At 41.8% G+C, this 24187-nt stretch overlaps 4 protein-coding genes across 9 annotated transcripts in view; 1 reads left to right on the forward strand and 3 right to left on the reverse strand.

Moving 5' to 3' along the window:
* On the reverse strand, positions 1-6874 carry tmem54b (transmembrane protein 54b). Its single transcript, XM_035680901.1, has 6 exons — positions 6769-6874; positions 5590-5786; positions 4484-4543; positions 2908-3099; positions 1106-1252; positions 1-964 (listed from the first exon to the last, which is right to left on the reverse strand). Exons 1-6 carry the CDS (start codon positions 6779-6781, stop codon positions 569-571), a joined length of 1005 nt encoding a protein of 334 aa, XP_035536794.1. The 5' UTR covers positions 6782-6874; the 3' UTR covers positions 1-568.
* A 1466-nt stretch (positions 6875-8340) lies between these two features.
* Positions 8341-9072, reverse strand: LOC118343220 (gap junction beta-3 protein-like). Its single transcript, XM_035681975.1, has one exon. It carries the CDS (start codon positions 9070-9072, stop codon positions 8341-8343), a length of 732 nt encoding a protein of 243 aa, XP_035537868.1.
* A 2089-nt stretch (positions 9073-11161) lies between these two features.
* Positions 11162-12576, reverse strand: LOC118342789 (gap junction beta-4 protein-like). The gene is made up of 2 exons (XM_035681447.1): positions 11758-12576; positions 11162-11621 (listed from the first exon to the last, which is right to left on the reverse strand). Exons 1-2 carry the CDS (start codon positions 12291-12293, stop codon positions 11333-11335), a joined length of 825 nt encoding a protein of 274 aa, XP_035537340.1. The 5' UTR covers positions 12294-12576; the 3' UTR covers positions 11162-11332.
* Positions 12577-15357: 2781 nt separating this feature from the next.
* zgc:91944 (uncharacterized protein LOC436941 homolog) overlaps positions 15358-24187 on the forward strand; it is a 14255-nt gene continuing 5425 nt past the window's right edge. For 2 of the 6 annotated variants that reach the window (XM_035681366.1, XM_035681365.1), the window contains exons 1-7: positions 15360-15620; positions 16604-16715; positions 17990-18416; positions 18728-18813; positions 20397-20507; positions 21664-21888; positions 23430-23586. In XM_035681366.1, the coding sequence (XP_035537259.1) occupies positions 16634-16715; positions 17990-18416; positions 18728-18813; positions 20397-20507; positions 21664-21888; positions 23430-23586 (1088 nt within the window). In that variant the 5' untranslated portion in view covers positions 15360-15620; positions 16604-16633. Of the gene's footprint in view, positions 15621-15990; positions 16716-17989; positions 18417-18727; positions 18814-20396; positions 20508-21663; positions 21889-23429; positions 23587-24187 lie in introns of those variants that run through there. The other 4 variants (XM_035681363.1, XM_035681368.1, XM_035681367.1 and 1 more) reach the window with 4 other exon arrangements.

Raw genomic sequence — 24187 nt, forward strand, 5'->3', positions numbered from 1 at the left:
GTAAAAAAAAACAACTGAAGTGTAAAAATGAAAACAAGACTCACTGCTCCCAGCCAAGAAACAGTCTAGCTCGCACATAACCCCCAGTAAAACCACAACTTGTTTTTATGTTAAATACACAAGATATAACATGTAGCGAGCTTTAGTTTCAGCTCCGTACTAAACACAAAGAAATGAGCGTGGTATCAATCTTCTCATCTAACTCTTTGCAAGAAAGCTACTAAGTGCATTTCACAAACTGTCAAACTATTCTTTTAACTCTCAATTGACTAAATCCTAGTACAAGCAAGACATTGGCACCGTGTACTCACTTTGAGGGATTTGCCTCTTCTGTCTATCCTGATATGAATAACTCAGAAGTACAAACATAAAAGAACAGACAGGCTCACATAACTGGGATCCTGGACAACGTTGGGTTCCACTGCACTGCTAAATAAATCATCTCCAGCTCTGAATTCACTGTTTTGAAGTATTGACAGGAGGTATGATGTTGAAATCCAAGTATTGTAGCTAGAACTACAGTCAATACCCACACAGCACTTCATCTTCAAGAAGATGACAAATATGGCTAAATCCAGAAGCTGGACCTTTCCAGCGTACCCCTCTCCAGCAGTTGGTGTTGCTCCGGTGCCCTTTGCTGGCTGCCAACCCTTGTTTCTTGCCTTCCTCTGTCTGACCTTTCTCTTTGCGGCTGGCGAAGAGGCCGTCTCTCCGAGGGAGGAAGACTCCGATGCTGAGGGGGAAGATGCTGTGGAGGGGGAGGAGGCTTGCGCTGCTGTCTTGGAGGTTCAGTATTCCGTCTTGGAGGTTCGCGGTAGTTTGGTGGAGGTTCACTATAGCGTGCTGGAGGTTCAAGGTTGCTTTTTGGAGGTTCACTATAGCGTGTTGGAGGTTCATTGTAGCTTCGTGGAGGATCAGTATAGTGAGAGCGAGGGGCTTCCTGCATTGGCCTTACCACGTTGATCTACACAAAAACAGAATTTATTTTGTTTATTTGTCTTTTTTTATTCCAATTTTAAAACTTTGCTTTATTGACAACTGTCTTATGCACCATATAATGAATTCAGTTCAAGCAGCACAATGTATGTTTGAGGCGAAATCTCACCGCTCTGCCATAGTCTTTGGTTTTCTTCCTGTTATGGCAACAAGGCAGACCCAAGAATGAAACACAGACAGCAAAGCACCGGGCGGAAAACACCATCTGGACGACACAAGTCACGATCAGAGGCACCCAAAGGATCAGAGTGGTACTCTGGGGAGGGATCGAGGAGTGGAGTTAGTGGCAACCACCAGCTGGACCATAAAGAACACAATATGAGGCGAGAGCAGCTTCACATACTACAGTGGGGCTAATGATGTGATACAGAACCTTATTTTTCTCAGACGGTGCGATAAGCTGCAAAAACACAGCAGTGGGTCTGAGAATTTCAGTTTGCACAGGAGAGGCATCATTGTGAATAAAATATGCAGAGCAGAATGTATCAAAGTAAAAGTGTACAGGGGGAAGTAAAAGAACTGCCTTTTTGTTAGGCAGACTACAAAGAGAATGAACGTTTATAATTCTAAGGAGCTGTCTTTGGTATTCACGATGAAATATGCAGAAAGCACAAAAAAATAAACCTTGCATAACCATCATTAATGGCCCTAAGCAACTATGAATATCTGAATCAGAGGTCCAACAACACTCTGAGTGATATTATGCAGCCTCCGGCAACCATATTGGCGGTCCCTTGCTAATAGGCAACTCTGAGTGAACAGCATGGTCTGCAGTCTCAGTAGACTCCCAACGAAGTTATTTACCTCATTTCTGATTTGGAACTTGGATAAATCTGGTTTATTACAACTTTGGCCTTATTTTGTGAGCACATGCATCCTCAGCACACAAAATGTATTTATTAATATATAGTAATTGTCAACAATTATAACTGAAGAAGACATTTTATATTATTACAAATGTGTTTTTCCTATGTTGTCTTTCAGCCGCCTCTACTTATGAGTGCCCACATGAGGAGTTAAAAATTGCATTAATAAACACTTATACCTGATTGTGGCTTATAAACCATTTATCGAATGTGTTTACGCTAAATATGGGGACTTGGAATAAAGTGCCTATGTGCCTATTTACCCATATACTTGACAATAATGGCCAGACAACCTTCAGCTCCTGGTGATCACTGCTTTCTATCACAGTGAATGACACAGCGAACGTACTGTAAGCACGGCAACTGCATCACAGCGGTCTAATATTCAATAGTGAGATGAGACAAACGTTTCCCCGTTGCTCTGTATCACAAAATGAATGAAAGAATGTAAACAGGATCGCTGGCGGGGTTGTAAATCTGTCTAATGATGCGTTTGTGCTATTAATAGGTGAAATCCGACACTGAGCTATAATTCAAAGCCTACACTGTTTGTATATACAGCAGGACTGCCATTAACCCCCTTGCATCGTGTATAAATCCAGCTTAAGACAAAGGTCACTTAACTGACAAATTGCAGACTACTAGCCGTGCTAAAATGCCAGGGTCGTGCTGATGTGTGGCTGCAACGGTGAGGCTGAGCAGGTCTGACAGTCCATCTGCAGCACACTGGAACAGGACAGAGCCTGAAGTGGGCCGGCAGGGTCAGGTCAGCATTTCTGCCACCAGCCCTCCGGCTACAGAGTGTGACTGACTGAGTGACAGCAAGGACAGACACCCAGCCTCACTCTCCCTCCTTCTTCCACACCCTATGACCAAACACACACACACACACACAAACACAAAAGGGGCACAGCCAGCATGATGTGCAGCCACAGTGCTGTTATGTCACAGTGACAATGGTCAGCTGTTCAAACAGTCAGCTGCTGCAGAGACGATTACAGTTCATGCCTTCATCTGAGTCTCTCGTACACACTAATAAACTCACATAGATGCGCGTGGGGTCAAAAGGACACTCGTTGGTGATGCTGGAGTAGCCAATGGCATCGGGGAAGCGGCAGTGAGTCAGAAGGCTCCGCCCGCTGTGAATGATGGCCCACACCATAGACACGGAGAGTCCAATGGCTGAAGCTGCTGCCATGAGAGTTCCAGCCAGACCAACTATGAAAAGTGACCACGTCTGGGGAAAGAACAGCGAGACAAGGAAAAACCATCAGGAATCAAAAAGTTGATGACTGATAAGATGAAGCTTGGGGCATTTGCAACAATAAACAGGTAAGAGGATAGCAAAGAATAAACAATATATACAGAGCTGATAAGGTAGCAAGTACAACATGAGATATGGAAGATATAGAAAAACAGAAATGAAGAAAAGACAGGTAAACATGAAAACATGACACAAATCGGATTCAGTGTCTTTTGCCATACTAGGGACTAAAAGTGGCCTTTGTACTGTGGCCATTAGGAAAAACGCAAAGGGCCCTATCTAGAGCCAGTGTTTGGTTTGTCTGTTCTGGTGGACTCTATGGAAGGCGACCCATTCATTCCTATGAAAATTACATTTCATTTCTGCCAATAGATCCTCCTATATGTTACAAACTGGACCTTCAATGGGGTTTGTGGATATTAAAAACACATATCTAAGTCAAGTCTAAGCCAGCCTTATTTAAACAGCCAGTAAGAAGCATTAGAAATTAAAGCTATCAGCTATGTGCAATAATTAATCATATGCTGGGCAGCAAAAGAGTGAACCTATCCCTTAAATAAGTTGACAGAAGGTGAGACGTGCTGTGGGTGCAGGAAAGTCTCTAGACCTTTAAAACCACTTTGTGAAGATGAGTGAGTTGTTGAGTCGAAACCTGATAAGAACAATAGAAAATTGTTGCAATTTGTCTGGCTGATAAGAAGCAGTAGTAGCCAGCATATGTGATAAAGGAGCATGTTAACATAAAAAAGGAGTGTTGAGATTATATGTTACTGCTGCATGATGCCTGGATGACTGAATAAGATAACGAGGAGTGAAACTGCTGCTTGTCAGCGCTGCCTTGCCCAGTTCACGGTTGCTCTCACTAACAAAGGAGGCAGGGAGTGGTTTATCACGGCAGGTTTGCCTGGGCTTACTCGCCTGGGCTTACTCCCGACTTTGCCCGACAGCTGACTGAATAAACAGAGAGGAGAAGCTGTGTTGCACGAAGGGAGCGAGAGAGGAGACTATTCCAGCACTACGGTGCTGCATTCAGACACCTGAGGCAGCATGCAGGAGCTCAAAGGGCTTTTTTAATGTTCTCCTGACTAGAAAGACACAGAGAGAAGCTGAGAATAAAGTGTGAGAAAGCTGGGAAATATCAAAGAGCAAGTAGGCGCAGCGCAGGCAGACGGATCTAAATTAGCAGAGAGCGCCTTGAAAGTACTGATGTGTAGAGTAGGAGCGATCAATGCCAACATCAGGGGAAAGGAGTGACAGCAGCACAGTCAGAACGTACTATATAGACTGCTGTCTGTATTATTAATGGGATTTTTCACTTCTTTAGAACATTCAAATAGCAAAAGAAAGTGATACTAACCAGGCCTCTACTCTTCTTGTTTTTAGAGAGGACGATAGCCAGAATACCAACAACAATTCCCTGCGGAGACAAAGACAGATGAGATTTAAAGAATCTTCATATTGACAACCACTATATTCTCTGTACAGGGCAAAGAGATGGCAGATACGATAGAGAATTACCTCAAAATGATAAATGATAAGATTCCACATGATATACAGTATATCTCATCCACACTCAAGGTAGCAACACAGGGTAACATAAAGGTAAAGAGGATTCCTCTCAACACCACAGCTCTGCTATCACTACAAACATTTCAAATATGTGCTTAAGTACCTTTGCGTGTGTCAAAAGTTGTTTTTGTGAGACCTAAAGAAAAAGAAAATCATCACAGAATGGCCCTTTAACTTTACATCTAATTTATACTAGCGACTGGAACTCATTTGAGATCATCAGATAAACCTGTCACTCATTCAAACAATATTAATTTATGCATTTTTAAAAAGGAAAATTACATAGAATTAAATTGAAATTATTCCCTATGTACATTAAAAATAGAGGTTTCTACAGGGGTCTTTGTTCAGGGAAGTGTTTTTTAAGTAATCCTAATGACTAGAAGGATTCAGTGATTTGTTTGACTGAGACTTTAAGGATTTAACACTTTCCTACTTGTTTAACACAGACACAGACACACACACACACACACGTATATTAGTTACCAAAAGGTTTTTCATAGGACTTGAAAATATATTTTATGGCACAAGTCCAAAGAACCATTTGTTTTACTATTGTTTTTTTATTAAGAAAGTTTACTTTTAAAGGCACTTTATGATCAATTCTATCCCCTTTTTCTAAAGAGGTGGATGCATTTGTAACTTGTGGTTTGCAGAGTGCAACCGCAGCCCTGATGGAAAATCCCACAACTTCTCATTACAAAGTCTGAGAGGAGAGCACTGGAATAAAAATGCTTTCCTTTTATGGTTCATTTTTTCTACCTCTAATGGAAACAATGAGTTGCAGAATTCTATCATACTCCATAATACTTCCAGAAATGCCATTAAAATCCATTTGTGACATTTCAGAGCTGCTATATAATCAGTATGAATCTTATCCGTCTGTGCACTCACCACGAGGCCAGAGGTGAGAGCCACCACATTGGAGATGGCGTACTCCATGGCCCGGGCCTGCTTGTGGAGGTTGATGTGTCTGAGCACCACGCCGTGCACCAGCGCCGCCAACAGGAAGTTAACATGACCAATGAGGACCATGCTCAGACCCATCTTCATCAGGGCATTTGGTTCCTCCAGACTGGCACAACACACTCCTGAGGAGGGGAGGGAGGAAGAGAAGCAGGTTTGTCCAGGCTGCAAAATATAAAGAATCACAATACAGAACAGAGAGCTGCAGATAATGTCCACATGGTCCATGTTGTTCATGTTGTATTGATCGGACACAGGTCAAAACCACAGCGGAGATGTCACTCGTATTAATGATTAGCTGCTAAACACATAGTGTTCAGAATGGGGCTCTCTCAAACCAGTATATTAAAGTAAATAAATAAATATGCTAAATCGACAATTGCTGCCAGTATAAAACAGCAATGGATTATTATATAACACATGAAAGAAGCTCAGGCCACGCTGCTTTCCCACAACAGTGACCATTTTAAATAAAGCCTAAAACTCAACTTTTAAAAAACACAGAAACAGAGCAAAGCAAATGCCATTAGAAATGTAACAAACTGAAGAAAAACTTGTGTTTTGGCACAATAATGATCCACCCCCATGAAAATGAAATGGTAAATCTCATGAGATATAATAAACATAGAGACTTTGTTAAATTTGGTTTAATTAAGTGTTTTGTTGGAGTTAGATGTTTTTAGAAATGAGATCAGTTAGTTGAGTTACACATAATGTAACACAGGACCTCTATTTTAACCTGGCTACCACTCCCATGTTCACCAGAACACAATTTCACAACTGGGTATTTGGGGATTTCTTACTCACACTGAGAGACAACACATGCAGAGGTGACATATTGCATTTCACACTGTTCAGAGGGGCCACTTAAACCAAGTGGCCCAAAGGATGTGTGATCAAAATAGATCCCAGTGCTTACTTACTCCAATGTGCAGTTTTAGTTTGAAATTTAAGCAATGTAGTTCATTAGTCAACACCATCACTTGAGTCCATCCTGCTGTACCACACCACCACCACCACACCCAAACAAACACTCCGAAAGTTTTAAACAAACAAATGTCTGCAGTTTATACACATTTACATAAACTTCCCAGACACATGCATTACCTGTACCAGCCATCTCTGCTAGGTCACCATTCGCTTAAATTGCCGGTGAGTGTTTAGCTTATCAGCGTGTGCCCTCTTCTCTGCAAACTAAACCCCAGTCAGTCAAAGTCAGTCAGTCAGTCAGTCAGCAGCACACTCAGAAAGTTACACTTCTGCTCAAAGTTTTCAAAATAAAATCTCCCCTTATCTAAAATAGATTATTAGATATGGTGAGTGAAAGTGTATTAGGCTCGATGAACGCGCTGTGCATGTCAGTTTATCAGAGTGGAAGATTTTTTTTGTCAAATAATTGCGTGCAGTAGGTGAAAGTTAGGGAAATGGCAGTAACTGAGCAGTAAGTGCAATTGATTAAGCAAATTAAAAAAAATTGACCAAAGTTGATATTATGTTTGAGTAATAATCTGTGGCTCATTAATTAATACTTAGAACACCTTTTCATCTCCCACAGTGGTCTTTACGTGCACACCGACTTTTATTTCTTCTTTCGGACTACTTTGGATGCTTTTATTTTGAAACCGCGGTTGCTAATTGGCCGTTGTGTTGAACTTCTACCTTGATGTGGCAGCACAGGTGCACCTGTTAGCACCTCCCTCTCTTTTGTGGTAGAAAAAAACCTATGGACATGCCTTATACGTTAATGTAAGCTACACTACAGTCAACTGACTTTATTCATAAAGGCTTTTTATTACATTGAAATTATGTTTTTGTTGCGGTGCGTTAAGGGTGGTAACTTATTATGCTAGTTCCGGTGTCAACACCTGGATCAAAGCCTGGAAAAACACGCCAGACTGTGCTGGCATAAGACCAGATACCAGTTTGAATAGTAGGCTAATTTATATATATATATATATATATATATATATATATAAATCAAGATGATTCCATAGGTAGAAGTAGCACAGAGGCTATAGTTTAGGAATATTCCAGGAATGCAACATTTCCTTAGCAGTACAATAACCATAGAATCATTGAAATCTGAGAGGGAATCATGTTTTCTGAGGGCTTCACGTCCCTCACAAGGCAATGTAGTATGCATTTAGTGCCACCAGGTGGAGAAATGGCGCCATTAAAGAAGGAGAAAGCAGGTTTTAGCCCTCTAATATATGTACAGTCTATGGGTTTACCATACAGTCAATGGCATAGACCGTATGTGGGTCTTACACATGAACGTACATTTGCTGTGGTTTAATCAAAGCTGCCAAAGAAAACTTTATTTTCAGTGCTTTGACAACCTTTTCTAGGGAATACAAAAAACCAAAACAAATAGTTTTAGGTATTATCAAGATGACACTGGTTACAAATATGAGCAGTTCTTCAGACTTCATTTAATGATGATCAACTACTTCATAATGTACAGCAGACAAAATGACTCAGCTTTCTTTTGGTGCTGAAGTATTTATTACACTTTATCATATCATTATAGTGCATAGAATTGTTTGTTGGTGTACAATGTATTTATATTACATATAAAATTATATATAAAATTTCAATGAAAATGGGCAAAAAGGATCACCCTATAGTAAAGTAATCAGAGGTATAAGACGAAACATTGATTGCCTATACTGAGTCTCGTTATGATGTAAGAGATGACTTGCAGCCATCACAGTCCATGTCAGGGCAGACTCTTTTAGACGAGGTATGTACGCTGCCTCGATGTTTGAGATTCACCATACGGGAAGCAATCAGATAGAAAATCTCACAGATGTTGAGCACCACACATATGACGGACGCCCCCACCATAAAGTAGGTGAAAACGGTCTTCTCAGTGGGTCGGGATATGTAGCAGTCCACCATATTCGGACAGGGCTTGACATCACATTGGACCTTCCTGGGCAGCTTGAAGCTGTCGTAGATGTAGTGGAGCAAGTAGAGAAAGGTGACCTCAAAGGTGGTCTTGATGAAGAGGCTCATCAGATAAGTCCACCATAGGCCGCCATGCTTTTGGCCTGTGTTGTCGTACAGTCGAGTATTCTCACCGTGCTTGACTCGGTACTTGCGTTCCCGCTCTTCCCTGTAGGCCACATGCAGAACCACCATGAAGGAGGGGCAGGTGACGAAGATTAGCTGGAGAGCCCACAGGCGAATGGGGGAAACGGGGAAGTAGTAATCGTAGCAGATGTTGGTGCAACCCGGCTGGCGGGTGTTGCAGTCGAAGTGTCCCTGGTCGTCGCTCCAGACCCGTTCGGCGGCCACCACGAAGACCAACACCCGGAAGACGAAGACCACTGATAGCCAGATACGTCCGAAGGCAGTGGAGTACTTGTTGACTCCACTGAGAAGACCCTGGAGAAACTTCCAATCCATGATTTCAGCTTTGATTGGCTTCTTATGACCCTAGAAGTTTAGAAGTCTTTCTTTAAGTGTTGCAGGGGGGAAACTTTATAAACTGGGGTGCTAGAACACAACAACAAAAAAAGACTTATTTAGTTATTCTATTATACATGAAAATACATGTTTTTTAAGGAATTAAATAACACAAAAAAACATTGATACAGTGCATAATCAGCTTTGATTTAACAAAATATTCTGTAATGTTCCAAATATTTCATTTTTAAGAAGTGTTCTCTTTTCTCATCAAACCATTTATTTGACAGCTATGAAACCTCAATCCCCTTTCCTGTATATCACAGTTAAAATAATTTTCACTTACTTATAAAGTTTAGCGCTTTGAAGAAAGATGCTTTTAATAATTGATGAAACACTTGTTCAACATATAAACCTTCCATGGCACAGAGTAACACTTGGCTTCAGCCTTATACACTTTTAGCTAAGTCTTAGGTGAAACTCGAAGGTAAGAGTTTCTTTAAATGTTCACTCATCCTTCATTTGAATGTAGTAGTCAACATTGACCCGTTCTCTTAAATTTCCTGTTCTTTGCTTTGCAGATAGTCTTAAAACTGAATATAACTCACCCAGAATATACAAAACCATGACTGAAAATGTCTCAGCTTACCAAAGAAAACAGATCTTCCACTCAGTCCATCATTTTCCTTGTCTGGGAAACTGTCAGGCAACCTCTCTCCTGCAGTGGGTCTCTGATATTGACTGGGTACAAGAATTAACTCTTGGCCATAATCTAGAGGTGTGGCCACTTTTTGGCAGCCATTCAGAATTTACCTTTAAACCTCCAGCTACTCCTTGTCAGCATCAATTTATCTTAGTACTTAGACTGAGCGAAGCCAAGAGCTTTAAATTCACTTTTACTATGCTGGTTTTATTGTGATGTGGTACCCTTACTGAGATTGGTGAATACAGCAAAAATAAAGTCCAAGAAAACAACAAAAGGCACATCAGTGGTTTGATCGAACAAGGAAATCGGTTTCAGAGAGTGACTTTGTGCAAATAAATAGAGATGATACAGTACAATGAAAAAGCCAGTGGACCTTAAGAGACCTCATTTAGGTGTGTTTGTCTACTCTGTTCACCACGTTTTGTGGCAGGTGACTTGGTATCAGGTCCATTAGGCAACTGTGATGTAGAGATATTCCCCTTTGTAGCTTTTGATTAATCAGCGTTAAACAGGGCCACCACCTACCATTTGTTTGCGCAAACACTCTGGAACCATTGGCACCCGAGATATGGAGTGCCAATATCGTAAAATCAGATATAAAAAGAGTTTGCTTGTTCACTTTCTCAGGTAAGAATGTGCTACTGCCACTGCCTTATTAGTACACTCCGTTTTATGATACTGCCCTTTACAAATCTACTCTCTGTCCTCTAAAGGAATGCAGGATGTGGTCATTGAGTTGGTGTGAAACTTGGTGTGGGAGTGGTGATTTTAACAACTTTTGTCAATAATGTTACTCCCATCAGTAACCACATGTAGATTTTGGTACACCTTTTTTTTCTGATCGCTTATCAGGTTATTATCCACCTTCAGCTAAATTTACTCTATACTACTGCACCCATCTGTGTGTGCATGTTGTAGGTTCATTGAAGATATCTTGGACATTTGACAAAGCTCTCATTTGAAAAAATGACCTGAATGATACACAGGTAATCAGTTTCATATGAAAGATTTCCAAACCTTTTCATACAGGTCTATACTTGTATAATGTGAGAGGAATAAGTGGCAAAGAACATTTCACAGGATGGTTGTTTATTTTAGAAAATTCAATCTTCATATGTTTGTTAAGTTCATGACATGATGGGTTTTCATACAGAAGTGTTTGCCTCAATTCTAGCTTGTAAACACACCCACTGCAGCTCTCATATCTCGGAATAAGTACAGCTGTTTTATTTTTTTGCTCAATACAGATAACAAAATAATCTCATGTAACAAATGATCATATAAATATTAAAAGCAAATCACCTTTAGTGTATATCAGTTATTTCTGATCACAAGCCTTTAAAACAAATACATGTTCAGCTTTACAATATTAAGGGACAAAAACAGTACATCATTTTCATGTTAAAAATAATAAAAAAATAAAAATAAAGACATGACCTTTGTAAACAAGATTTTCTTTAATTTTTGCAGATTCCTTGCCAAGAATACAAAAGCTACCTAACATCATTTTTACCTTAATTTTCAAGTCAAACTCATTAACATGATGCATGTCTCTCAGGAGACTGCAATGCTGTATGCTGGGGCTGAACTCTGTATGCCAGCTTCTCCATTGCCTTTGTCAACCGCCTTGGCCGGCACAGGCTCGTTGTACGCTGAGTTCTCCTTCCCAGTGAGAGGAGTTCTGGTCATCATGAAGGAGTTTTCTCTCGCTGAGCGGGGTCCTCCCCTGCAGCACTCCCAGAACCTCTTCCCACATAGGTAGAAGACCTCGCAAAGAGTGAGGAAGATGCACACAAAGCTGGTCACCACCATGAAGATGGTGAATATTTTCTTCTCTGTGGGCCTGAGGAATATATGGTCAGACATGAGACAGATAACGTAAGTTTAAGATTGATTAACTCCTTTACAGGTCAGAGGCCTAGCTCAGCCATTGAGATTACAGAATATTTAACAATTTAGAACCTCAGAGGTATCCTTACCTGGCAATGTAGCAGTCCACCACATTGGGACATGGCTCTTCGTTGCATTTCACCAACGGTGGGAAGAACGTTGCCTCATAGATGTAGAACAGCAGGAAGACAAACACAGCATCCACCGTTATCTTAAACATCAGGCTAAAGAAGTAGGTCCACCAAAGACCCCCTCGCTTCTTCCCTGTGTCATCATACAGAGGGGTGCAGTCTTCTCCGTGCTTCAGCCGATGTTTGCGCTCGCGTTCGTTTCGGTAAGACACATGCAGTGTCACGAGAAGGGACGGACAGGTGACAAAGATCAACTGGAGGGCCCAGAGTCGGGTGTAGGAGATGGGGAAGTAGTGGTCGTAGCAGACATTGTGACAACCAGGCTGCCGCGTGTTGCAATCAAAGTCCTTTTGCTCGTCACCCCAGACCTTCTCACAGGCCACCAGGAAGACCAAGAGCCTGAAGATGAAAACGATGGCGAGCCAGATCCGCCCGAACGCTGTGGAATACTTGTTCACCCCGCTAAGGAGGCCCTCAAGGAAGGCCCAGTTCATGGTGGTATTTCAGATGTTAGGTTGGACCACCTTGAAGAAGTAGAAGCCCCAGTGACCCCAAAATGTGGCAGGCACTCTGCTGAGTGCTCAAATACAGGTGGCTTGGACACAAACTGATGTGAGCACGTCGGGCACAAAGGCTCTTTAATATAGTACTTATACTGCCTTCTTGGCACAGGCTGAGAGGGAGGGAGGAACATCGTACAAAGCAAACATAGACTCATTCTTCTGCTACACTCACTAGTGGAACTGGTGATAGCAAACACTTTGATTAAGAGGCAGGAAAGCCATAGACAGGCAGAGAGATTGCTAGATACTAATAACACATGAGGCCAATGAATACAAGTTCCTGTAAGTTAAATACAAAGCATTTAAGGAAATAGCTTAACATTTTGAGAAATAATAATTTGCTTTCTTGCTGAGAGTTTGATGAATAAATGTAAAATATGAAGCATGGCTTAAGGCGAAACAGCAGGCCTGACTGTCCAGATAAAAAAAACAAAATCCACCTACTACCACCACTAAAGCTCACCAGAGGCAGATAGTTTTTTAGCAAATAAATTACAGTATATTCATTTAGTCTGTCAACAGTACAGAACAACAACTACGTTTATCAGCCTCCATTTTGCCCCCTCAGAATGAAGGTTCTCAATATTGAAGTTTTATATATATCATCACTGAGGATGTGGTCCGCGGCCTGGCCAAAAGAGAAAATATACAACGGCATCAGCCAGAATCAATCATTCCTTTGGGTTTAGACCGTAGACTGCATATGGTTTGGACATTGTCTGTGTCTGTCTGTGTGAAGCTGGACAATCAAATCTAGTTATATTAGATTACTCAGCAGCAGATATTCACTCTCTCCAGCACACAGGCTGTCTGCGAGGTACAATAATGTGAGGCGCCCATGTCTGCAACCTCGGAGAGTGGGCAGCCCAAGGGAACGTCCAGGGGCCCAAGAGACAAATACAAGAAATGTTGCCAAACCTTGGGGACCAAGAAAACATCTGACATGATACTGTCCAGGCACTGGAGCACTATTACATCACAAAACTGCAAATGCATGAACAGGTGAGCTGTGCAGATTTAAACCCACTAGTTAGAGAGAGGCTGAATGCTCATCCCACTTTTAACTTCAGAGGCACCACATCGATAACAATTCATTTTACCTTCAGAGGCTGGTCCTCTTGGTTATCAACCATTATATTATCCAGTTTGATGTCAGAATGGAGTTTACTATCTTTTAGGGCATTGAACTACAAGCAGCTGCAGGGACAGAGGAAAACATGCCATGGTAAGTACACAACAGGGCTGTCACTTTTTATGCAAAATTTTACACCACTGTTAATTTTCAAATTTTGATCTGTAATCACCTGTTTGAATTTAAGAATTGTATAAGCAGTGCAGACCATGCATTGTACTACAGTGGGTGGGATTCCTAAAATGCACTCCCTGAACCATTGCCCCAGTTGACCTGAGTAAGCTAGGTTTTTGTTTTTCTCTTTGCCAACGCAGATCGGAGAAAACTGGCAAGCTGCGCTGAACAGATAAACATGACACCAAACCATCTGGAAAGTAATGGGAGGAGGGATTTTCAATTTGACACCTTAGAGGAAAAAATGGTGAATGCCTGAGGGTGTTTGCTGTGTGGCAAATGTTAGCTTGTCACTCAGTGGATGGACCACCACTGAGCACAACAATTTTGATTATACATTTGTTTTACGATATATATTTTGATATTTTGAATTAAGGTCTAGCACACAAACAATTTGGACACTTTTTCCAGAAGTAATTTATGGTTATGGTGGTGACCATTCCTGTAACTTTACCTAGTGGACAATCCCGACATTGTCCCCAACTTTACGCAGTGATTGGTCATTCAGGTGTGTGGAAGTGAGAAACTAGGCCAGGTCTTAAGCCTTCTTCTTTTCATTCTTTATCCAACTAGTTCTGTCACTTTTTCTGTCACAGTGCCTTCCAGGAGAGACTGGGTGCTGTAATTGTAAAGAGTCCGAAAATAGTGAGAAATGCTGTCACAATTACCCAGAGCCCGCACTGACTCTTTCACAATGCTTGTTTGGTCCCGACAGACCAAACCTCAAATAATTAAAGTAATTTAAATTATTACAATAATTAAAAATAATACAATTATTTAAAATATAAAAATAATTTAAATGATCACAATAATTTAAAGGAAAAGCAGCACATCATTACATTTCTAAAGTTTCTGCAAAAAAATAATAATTAGAATATCATAATATCGATTATCACTAGTCAGCTGCACTTATACATTTTCTAATGTTTTGTGTGCTTAATTTGTAAAGTAACTAGTAACTAACTCTGTCAAATAATTGAAGTGGAATAAAAAGTACAATATTTCCTTTTGAAGTGTATTGGAGTAGAAGTGTAAAGTGGCCTGAGCTTAAAATACCTTAAAGTACCTCACATTTGTATTTTAGTAGTTTAGTTTAGTTTTACTCAAGTTCTTGAGTAAATGTTACATTCCGCCACTGGCGTGATCAAATCCTTCACTGTCCCCTGTATTTTAGAGAAAATCTGAACATTGTGAGGGATTCATACCACAGCAGCAGCATCTGAAATCTCAAATGAGTTGAAAAGTAGTGTGATTTCAGAGAGATGTCCAAAATGCAGAGTGCTAGATCAGAAAACTGCAGGCATTTATTGGGGACATCACAGAACATTTTTCCATTATTATTATTTTTATTATCATAATTACTTTGTACTCTCTTTTCATAGATCTCCAATAAATACTCGCAAATCAAAGCTTATAACTGCAGACAAACGCACTTATAGCTGGGTGGTGCTGAGTCAAGGCAGACAGAGTTGGTGACATTTTTCTTTAGCTAACCAAAATAAAAGAATAAACTAACTTATGTTACTGTTGAAACTAGGCTACTGCTAACGTTTCACAAACTATAAATATGTACGAGCATTGTTGGTATTTGGATTTAATTTTGCAACCTTTACATCCATTGTGGCGTTTAAATGTACCTATGATATTTTTAGCAAGTACAGTAGAACCGGAAACCATAATTATAATTCTTGCTAGCTTGACAGTGGTATCGGGTGAGGGGTCATAAATTGAGACAGACTCCCCACATTTGCATACACTATTTCCCCACTGCATAGCTGAAAGACAATATGACCCCGCACCGTTCACGCTCTGCTCGTTAAATTCACCGCCGGCTACGGACCGAGGAGTTACTTTCCTCAGAGGGGTCGGCTGGACCGCCACTTTCTCTACAGTTCTCTCTATCTCGCCTCTCCGTCCAGCCGGCTGCTGCTGTCTCTCCACAGCGACGGGAGGTAAGAGAGGGGTCCTCCGCGGTGGGACACTCCGCTGCTAGCTATCGGCTAACTTAGCCAGCTAGCGAGCTAACTCGTTAGCCGCTGGCTGTGTCCCAGCCCTCCGACCCCACACACCAAGTGTTTGTTTGCAGCCAGGTATGACCGTGACGGCTGCGTACACAGCACCCCCTCTGAAATACTGTCAATGTAACATTCAAGGTGCAAGTTTTAGATAAGTTGTTAGCCAAGACAAGACATTGTAGTGTCTAGTTGGTCAGACTCAATAGTACTGTTTCCGGTGTCCTTCAAAATAAAAGCGTAATTCGTGCGCGTAATCGGTGGCATGCTGAAGTCTGTGGTAGCATCTTGTGATAAAATGACTTTGAAATTGTGGTGAAATGTGTCTCTCCAGATGTTTTACATATGGCTTTAGCTAAACTTGAGATTGTAACAATGAGGCAGTACATTTAAAAGTTACTACAAAGTAATAGAATTATTATAGAGTAATAAATACAGTAAAGTACCTTTTAACTTTTAGCTTAGTTTACCCCTATTAATAATTTAGGTACTGTATGGTGAATTCATCGGCTAGCTTTCGCCTATTGTAAATAAAAGGCTTTTGCAAAAACTGATTTCAAGGGCCAAGTGTGTGTCGTTTTCTATCCCAGCCAAACACAAGTTTTGGCCCAAGAACCGATATATCTGCTCTTTGGAAACTACAGTCTGAGGCAAAGAGAATAGGACGCTACAAAATGCTTTTATTGTGAAGGTTGCATGGCTTTGTCCTCCTTTCTGTTGTCGCTCGTGCTGTGTAACTTTACAGAACAAGTAGCGGCTCTCGATGGGAGGCTTGTGCTCAGGGGAACCAGCCAGAGTGGACGCTGTTAGCCTAGCCAACATAGCCTGCTAGCGAGTCATCTGCTGTTGTGGGTTTGCCAGTATGCTAATAGGGGCAGCTTAACCGCAACACACTGCAGCAAGTCTCCTGTCTGACTCCGTAGAGGTCCAGCCGAGCTGAACCCCGCTGAGCCATGCGACAGTGGTGTGTCCCCGCTGCGACCCCTCGCACTGAACCGCTCCCGGGGCGCCTGTCTGTGTCACCCCCTCCGCCAGGTAAGACAGCCTCAGTGACGGAACACGGTTTAACTTTACTTTTTTTAAGTCAAAGAGAGTTTGGAGCTTTTAGTTTTACAAAGAAAAAAAAAACCCGTATAGCGGTGTGGTTTGTTTGGCAGACTTTATGAGCTGTAAGTTAGCTCTGGTAGGAGCCACTCTGTCCTGTAAACACACCACATTTGTAACCGAATTCTTTGTAAAAAAAAAATAAAATAAATAAATGTGTCCTGCTTATTAACAAAGGTCCACATGTGAGAGGATTGGATTTGATGCATCCTAGAAATCGTGGACTCTTTCTGGTAAATTCGGCAAACCTCCCATCTAACAAGAGCAACTTTTTAAAGGTAGCGGACTGTGCTCGTTGGGGTTCACCACTATGTGTTTTGGTGACAGTATCAGTGTGAAAAACCCTACTTCTGCCAAGTTAAAGAGTGGGTTCAACAGATTTGTAAAACATAATAAGTTACGTTGTCCCAGATTTCTTCCTTTTCAAATAAGCAAGGTCATGTTAAATTGCCAGATTTTCTAAATGAGTTTGATCTTCACACTGTAGTGCAGTTCATGGTGGATGTTAGGCCAGGCTTCTTCTCTTCCCTGCACAGCACATGCAGGTAGAGAAAGTGAAAGATGGATGTGACTAGGACGAGTGGACCTGATGTTAGGTTATGTATGCCAGGGTGATCTTACTTTAATTCCACCCCTGGACAAATGGAGCAAGGTTAGCCCCAAGTGTCGGTGCCAAGTGTTTGAAAGGGTGCCAAATTTTAGAATGACCCAAGGGTTCTTCAGAGGAGAATGCAGTCAGTTTTTTTTCTTTTGCAAAGTTCACTTTAATAAACCAGTCATGTATTAGTACTCAAAGTTATTTTGCATTAGCGTAACTAAAATAAATGAGTCAGATCAAAGGTAGTGTAGTGTTTGAATTCAGCTCTGCATGTCTTTTTTTATTTGGGTTTTCATCTATTAATAATCCTTTGATCATTTATCAGTTTGTTTGGAGGTTCTGGAAAAGTTTGGGACATATTATCTAAATTTAAGGTCTATCAAAGCTGCTGAGTAGAGATAAATATAGCAGTGTATGTCTTGGTAACACTTTGTGAAGTTTTGGGGTGCTGTTTATCTGGTGAGAAATCAACCCAAGCATGCAGAGTGTCGGGGTATTAATAGGGCCACAGTTCATATTCACTTACAAAGTTGGGCTTGTATTTCGTTCAAAATGCCAGTCTCAAATTCAGTTGGATAAAACGTACGCCCCCACATTATGTTCGCAGATGCCAGGATGGAGTGCTGTGAGGTGGAGCCACGCTACACCATCGAACAGATCGACCTCCTGCAGCGCCTGCGTCTGTCCGGCATGACCAAACCTCAGATCATCCACGCTCTGGAGTCCCTGGAGAGGCTCGACCCAGACCACCGCCCCTCACACTGTGACTCTCAACCCGCCCCATCCAACAACACCCCCACCACGGCCGCTCCAGCCCCATCCTCATCTTCATCCTCCTCCTCCTCGCTCTCCCTCGCCTCTGCTACCACGCAGACCTCCGGCCTAGACGGCGCCGCTCTTTCCCCCAGCAATAGCTACGAGGCCTCGCCTCCGCCCCTCTACCCTCCCAGCGTGGCGGTTCAGCGGTCATTCAGCTACGACATGATGGGGGAGGAGGAGTGGGACCTGGAGGAGAAGGTGGAGGAGTACATGAGGTGAGCAGGGAAGAGGGAGGACGGTGGAGCTTAGCGTTATCAGAGAGCTGGGCGAGGACGAGTCGGAAAGCAAGACCAAAAGAATGGTAGAGACAAAGAGAGACTATTATAACATCAGATAATGACAGCTACTGTCCCCGGAGGTGCAGGCTTATTCTCCAGAATTTTAGTGGAGTTAATTCAGGTCATGTGTTTAGGGATGGCTGAAAAAAGAGAAGCACCAGTGAATAAGGTTAGTCAGAGCAAAGGCTGGTGTTTTAACCACCGCGTAATAGTTCTAATGCTACAGTGGGTTTTTGTTGCTTTTGCAGGAGAGACAGCAACCTGGTGAAAGAAGAGATCAAAACTTTCCTCAACAACCGAAGGATCTCTCAGGCAATCGTAGGCCAAGTTACAGGTACTCTGCTGCTTTGTCTCTGATGTTTTTACCAAGTTATTACAGCTTATTCTTCGATTTTTGATTTTTGACAGTTTCTTGATTGAATTCAAACAAGATACTAAACATTAAACGGCAACATGAAACATAACTGGCTGTTAAGCTAACTTGTCGTGATGAAGGTCACCATCTGAGCTCACAGAAAAAAAACAGAAAAGTGTGTGGGAGTACACAACTTTATTTAAAAATGTTAACTGTAATAAGTTGGACATATGTTACAGTGTTCTGCACATATGAACATAATGAAAGACTACCAACACTGTCTGAGTGTCTAGATTCTTCTGTAGACACAGAAGGGGGTATGTGTGTGTGTTCTGGAGCAAGGGGGCAAAAACAGTGAGATGTTGCAGTGAAAGCCGTTGTTATCCACAGTGCTGTATTGGAGCAGGTCTTTTGAATTTAAACATTCTGTGGCCGCAGTTATTTTCATCATCTGAAGTCCAGTAAAGTGGCGCAGTGCGCGTCGGTCACACAGCCTCACACAGCTTACATTAGTCTCTGGCTGATGGCAATACAGTGCATTCACAAAATACTTCACCTCTGTCTGGCACAGCTAATTGACCCTTCCTAAGCCCCGCCCCCTTTTGCTCTGTGCTCCAATAAGGCTTGCTCAACTGTTATTGGAGCACAGAAAAAAGGGGCAACTATGAATTTAGTATTAAGAGTGTTTTTGTAATTTGTTAATTGATTCAGAATCATAGCCAACAAGTCCTCCTTTTACCAAAAGTGGCTTACCATCCAAACATTTGCTCATTCCAGCTTCTAAAATATGAGAATTTGCTGCGTTTTTATATCATTTTATCATTTTAAATAAAACATTTCAGCATTTGGACAAAACAAGCAGTTTTAAATCATCCTTGCCAAGTTATTTTGGGTTCTGGAAAATTGTGAAGAGCATTATTTTTTTCGGACATTTTATTGCCTGAAAGATAAATAGATGTAATCAAAAAAGTAACAAGTGAAAATAATTACTTGCAGTTTTAACACAAATGAATTATATGGCCCATGATACAACATAAAGCATGTTGCATTATACAACATTTTGTACAATGTTTACTTCAACAACCATTTGATTTGATGAATAAATATAAAACAGGCTGCAAGGTTTCGGGGCAGAGATGTAACTGTACTAGGCTAGACGTAGAGCCTGTAAGTCTACCTGTGAAAATAACAGATTAGGAACAATGCAGTAGCTAATGGGTAGGTTGGCATTGACAATGAAACCTACTTATTACTAGGTAGAGAAGGGCTTGTAGCTTCCACAGCCAAGGCTCCACTTTGAAGCAATAAATGCTGAACTTCACAAGTAGCAGCATGTTTTTTCTTTCACTTTTTCTTTCTCCTGTCCCTTCCTGAAAAAGCATTGCACCAAATCACATGTCCTTAATTAAAGTATTGATGTTGCAATGGCTTCATTAGCTTAACAGGAGTATTTTAGAGCTGGCTCACAGCCCGTCTCAACAGTACAAATGCTACCGGTGCACCATGAAATAAATCAATGTCTGTAATGTGTTACGATAACATGCCTTGCCTCTGGCACACAGGCATCAGCCAGAGTTACATCTCCCAGTGGCTGCTGCAGCAAGGTCTGGAAATGAGCGACTCCAAACGCAGAGCTTTCTACCGCTGGTACCTGCTGGAGAGGAATAACCCAGGTGAGACCCAGGGCAGGATGGTACAGGGGTTAGACAGGAGATACGAGGGCTATTTTGCAGAATTTGAATGACAGAGGAGAGGATTATAGATCATTGCAGGGATGATGGATGTTAGGAACAGGAAGACTAATTATGAGAAAGTACAGATCAGCGCCTCAGAGGTGAATGTCAGGTTAATGAAAATAGATTATAGATTAGATAATGTAGGAAGGAAGGCTCGTATGAAATTTTTTTTTTTTCTTTCTTGAATGTGAACCACTGCTTGCTAACCTTCCCCCTCCATCTGTCCTCCTCTCTACCCCCATCTTCCCGCATGGTAAACCCACACACCTCTGATCCCTCACGCTAACTCCATCCTGGTCCTCGAGGGCTGTGAGGTCAAGGAAGGACACGAGACAAATCTATAATTTCAGAGGAAAGACAAATGATAAAGGTAGTCCTGTCACAGGAGATGCTAATCAATAATATTAAGGCTTCTGGTTTGGAAATGAAACTTTAGTGGGTGAATGCGGTTTGTCTGTACAGGGTAGAGTAACAGCTTGGGTTGGTGCTGACCTCTCCATGTCCTAGGGATACAGGGATACAGATGCTTAAAAAATTTGGTTTTAAACAGCGACAGCATGCGTTCACAATAAATCAAGTCAAAAAGTCACATTATCACACGATCAGTTCTATTAAATAAACAAAGCTGCCGATGGACCATCTGCTGACCCTGCTGTCTCCCTTCATCTTAACCCTTTATTTCTTTTCCCACCCACCCAAGCTTTGCCTTAGCTCCTCTGTAGTTCTCAGCCCTGATGCTGGAGGTACTCTGGTGCTGGTTTTCATTCCTACATGGCTAACAAACAGATACTGATACTAACAATCACTAATCTTCTCAGTGGCTACAATGCTTTGCTTCTGATATAGGCTCCTATTGACCTGCCCATCATGATTCTAAAAAAGTAGCAGTGTTGTCAGTCAAATGGACTTTCAATTGGCAGATACACTGTAAAGAAAAAAATGAATTATGACTGAAAACTGCCAGGCAGGTTTACAGGAGTTTGTCAGTTAACTCCGTTAACGCTCAGGTTCCAATTACATTAGCCAAAACTGGTGTCAATAATCTAATCCCTGGCTGTGGCCTGCCTGACCATTGGTTTTGTCCCGACTGAAGGGCTGAGGTGGAGTGAAAGCCAGCACAGCGTGAGTCCCATGCCCAGGGCCAGGGGAGGGGACAGAGACGTGACGGTAGCAGGGGCAAGTGGCAGCCTCCCCAACATCCTCCCCAACCCCAACACCAACCTCAACCCCAACCCAGTGTGGAGCAGGCAGAGAGAGCTGCTGATGCACTTGCTGCCGTGGTACACTGCTGCTGCCGCGGCCGCCCAGGCCCAGCCAGGTAACCGCGCCCTCCCTGCCCCCCCTCGGCCTCAGCAGCTTGCCACAGAAGACGCCTGCACATCGGCTAAACAGCATGCCATTTACCCCGTAGCTACTTCAGCTTGGGATGCATTTCAATTTCTCAAAAGGCAGCGATAAACGACAGGATTGATCCTCTAATGCTGAAAATGAAACGGCTCCATACTGCTGAAATCCTCTTGACTTGACGGTCATAGTATCAGCAGGAAGTCACACCAGCTGTTTATAAGGTCCAATGTAGCTTAGTTTGACCGTAGTGCAGGAGATTCTCTATAACATGACGCACCATACAACAGGGTATCTGCAGCTCTTAACACGCCTTAAAAAGCACTGAATTTAGTGTTTGCTTTTTAATCCAATTGTGGTCTGGCAGGAGACGTTATACACCTATAAACTAAAAGTAGGATTGTTCCAACACCGGATTGTGCTGCAGGAAGCTGACCTCTCACTACGGTTAGCTACAGCATCAAGCAAGCTCATCGTCTCATAATGGGCAAATGTTGATTCAAGCAAAGACTGATCTTTCATCGGTTAATCCATCCATCCATTTTCTGCCACTTACTGGGGTCCAGGTTGCATTAAGGTTATCAATTACATTGTTAGGAATTATTCTTATGTACTGCTGGGAAGCAAAGATGTGATATAGTAAACACTTTAGGCCATGTAATCCATATAAGTCTTCCATCATACTCTGGTACTTTGCAGGTATTAAATTGTGTTCTATAGTGTATTAAAAAGGTCTTAAATTGAACCTGGCTAAAACCTGCAGAACACCTAAAATGTACACCTCCCAGGCAGGTGAGTCCTTAGTAACTGTTAACATGGCAATGTTAGAAGAGCCAGAGGAACGATTTCTTTGATATTTACACCAGGAGTGCATTTCCTGTGACGTACTACAACTGTTTATATTTATTGTGAAATAGACGTGACCTTTGTGACCCTTTGCATTGTACAGTAATTGGAACAGATGATGTGGTGCGTGGTGGAAAGTGTGATTTTTATGCTGCGTTCATTTGAGATGGAGAATTGCCATTCGCCCTCACCCAGTTGCATCTTATTCACTGTTCATCTTTGGTCAAGATGGGAGTTATTTGCTGACTTTTGTTATGGTTTATCATAAGTGTCCATGTAACATCAAAGTACAACAGAAGTGATCGATAAATGATGGACAAACCTCCTAGATAGTTCAAATGAGATAGCACACAGTACCTTCTCCCTTCTTTAAGTAGTCTGTTGTAGGTCTTCATTTCTGTCACTAGTTGGTGTCTTTCAGTCCCATATTACCTGAATGATGCAGTGGGTGAAGCATCACTCTCTGGGACAATGTTAGAAATACCATAGGTAGTTTGCTTATAGCTTAATAACACGTTACAACTGAGTTCTGAATGAGACTAATTAGTTTCAGTGTTGATTTGTGATCCAGCTTTTGTTCAGCTGGTGTAACAGGCTGCTGGACCCTAAAACACCATCACTGTCAGTTAAGTCAAACAGTTAAATTGTGGCATGTGCTCTGTTCTTCAGGGGCCACCTTATCAATGCGGTCTTTGGTGAAGGAGGAACCTGATTGGAGGACAGGGATCATGGCTGGCGACAGAGCAGCGATGGTGGGCGGGCCTCTGAGGCTGCGTAGAGGAAGCAGGTTCACCTGGAGGAAGGAGTGCCAATCAATCATGGAGAGGTGAGCAGGAGTTAGTCAAGTAAAGCTGATTTTACTGTTTATAAAATGAGCTAGGGCTGCAAGTGAGGCTTATTTTATCATTGATTAATCTTTTGGTGTCTAAAATGTCAGAAAATAGTAATAAATTACAATTTCCTAAAGGCCAATGTGGCATACAAATACACAGTCATTTGTTTTGTTCCACTCACAGTCTGAAAGCCAGAGATATTCAGCTTACAATCCCATAAGAAAGAACAAAGAGAAACTGCAAACCCTCATAATGCAGAAGATTGAACAAGTGAATGTTTGGCAAAGGATTAATAAAAAGTAATTTTTGATCTGCTAACAGTTTCAGCTCTAAATGAATTGATTTGATGAAATGATTTTTTTGGTTTGCTCTAAAAGCCAAACTTCATGTCTCACATACATGAAGTTTGTGTTTAGCTGGGCTGTACTGAATAATTCAAAGCTTCAAAGCTTCATTTCATAACGTTGACATTCGAATTGTGAATGAACATTCGAATGCTGCACAGGTAACTTCACTGTCTCCGTCTCTCTCCTCTGCTCATTGTTTGTTTAAAGCGCTGCTGGTCTGTGTGTTTGACCGAGGGTGGGGCTGAGC

The sequence above is a fragment of the Morone saxatilis genome, unplaced genomic scaffold, assembly GCF_004916995.1.
Source record: "Morone saxatilis isolate NCDOM2014 unplaced genomic scaffold, NCSU_SB_2.0 Contig9, whole genome shotgun sequence".
NCBI classification, from domain to species: domain Eukaryota; kingdom Metazoa; phylum Chordata; class Actinopteri; family Moronidae; genus Morone; species Morone saxatilis.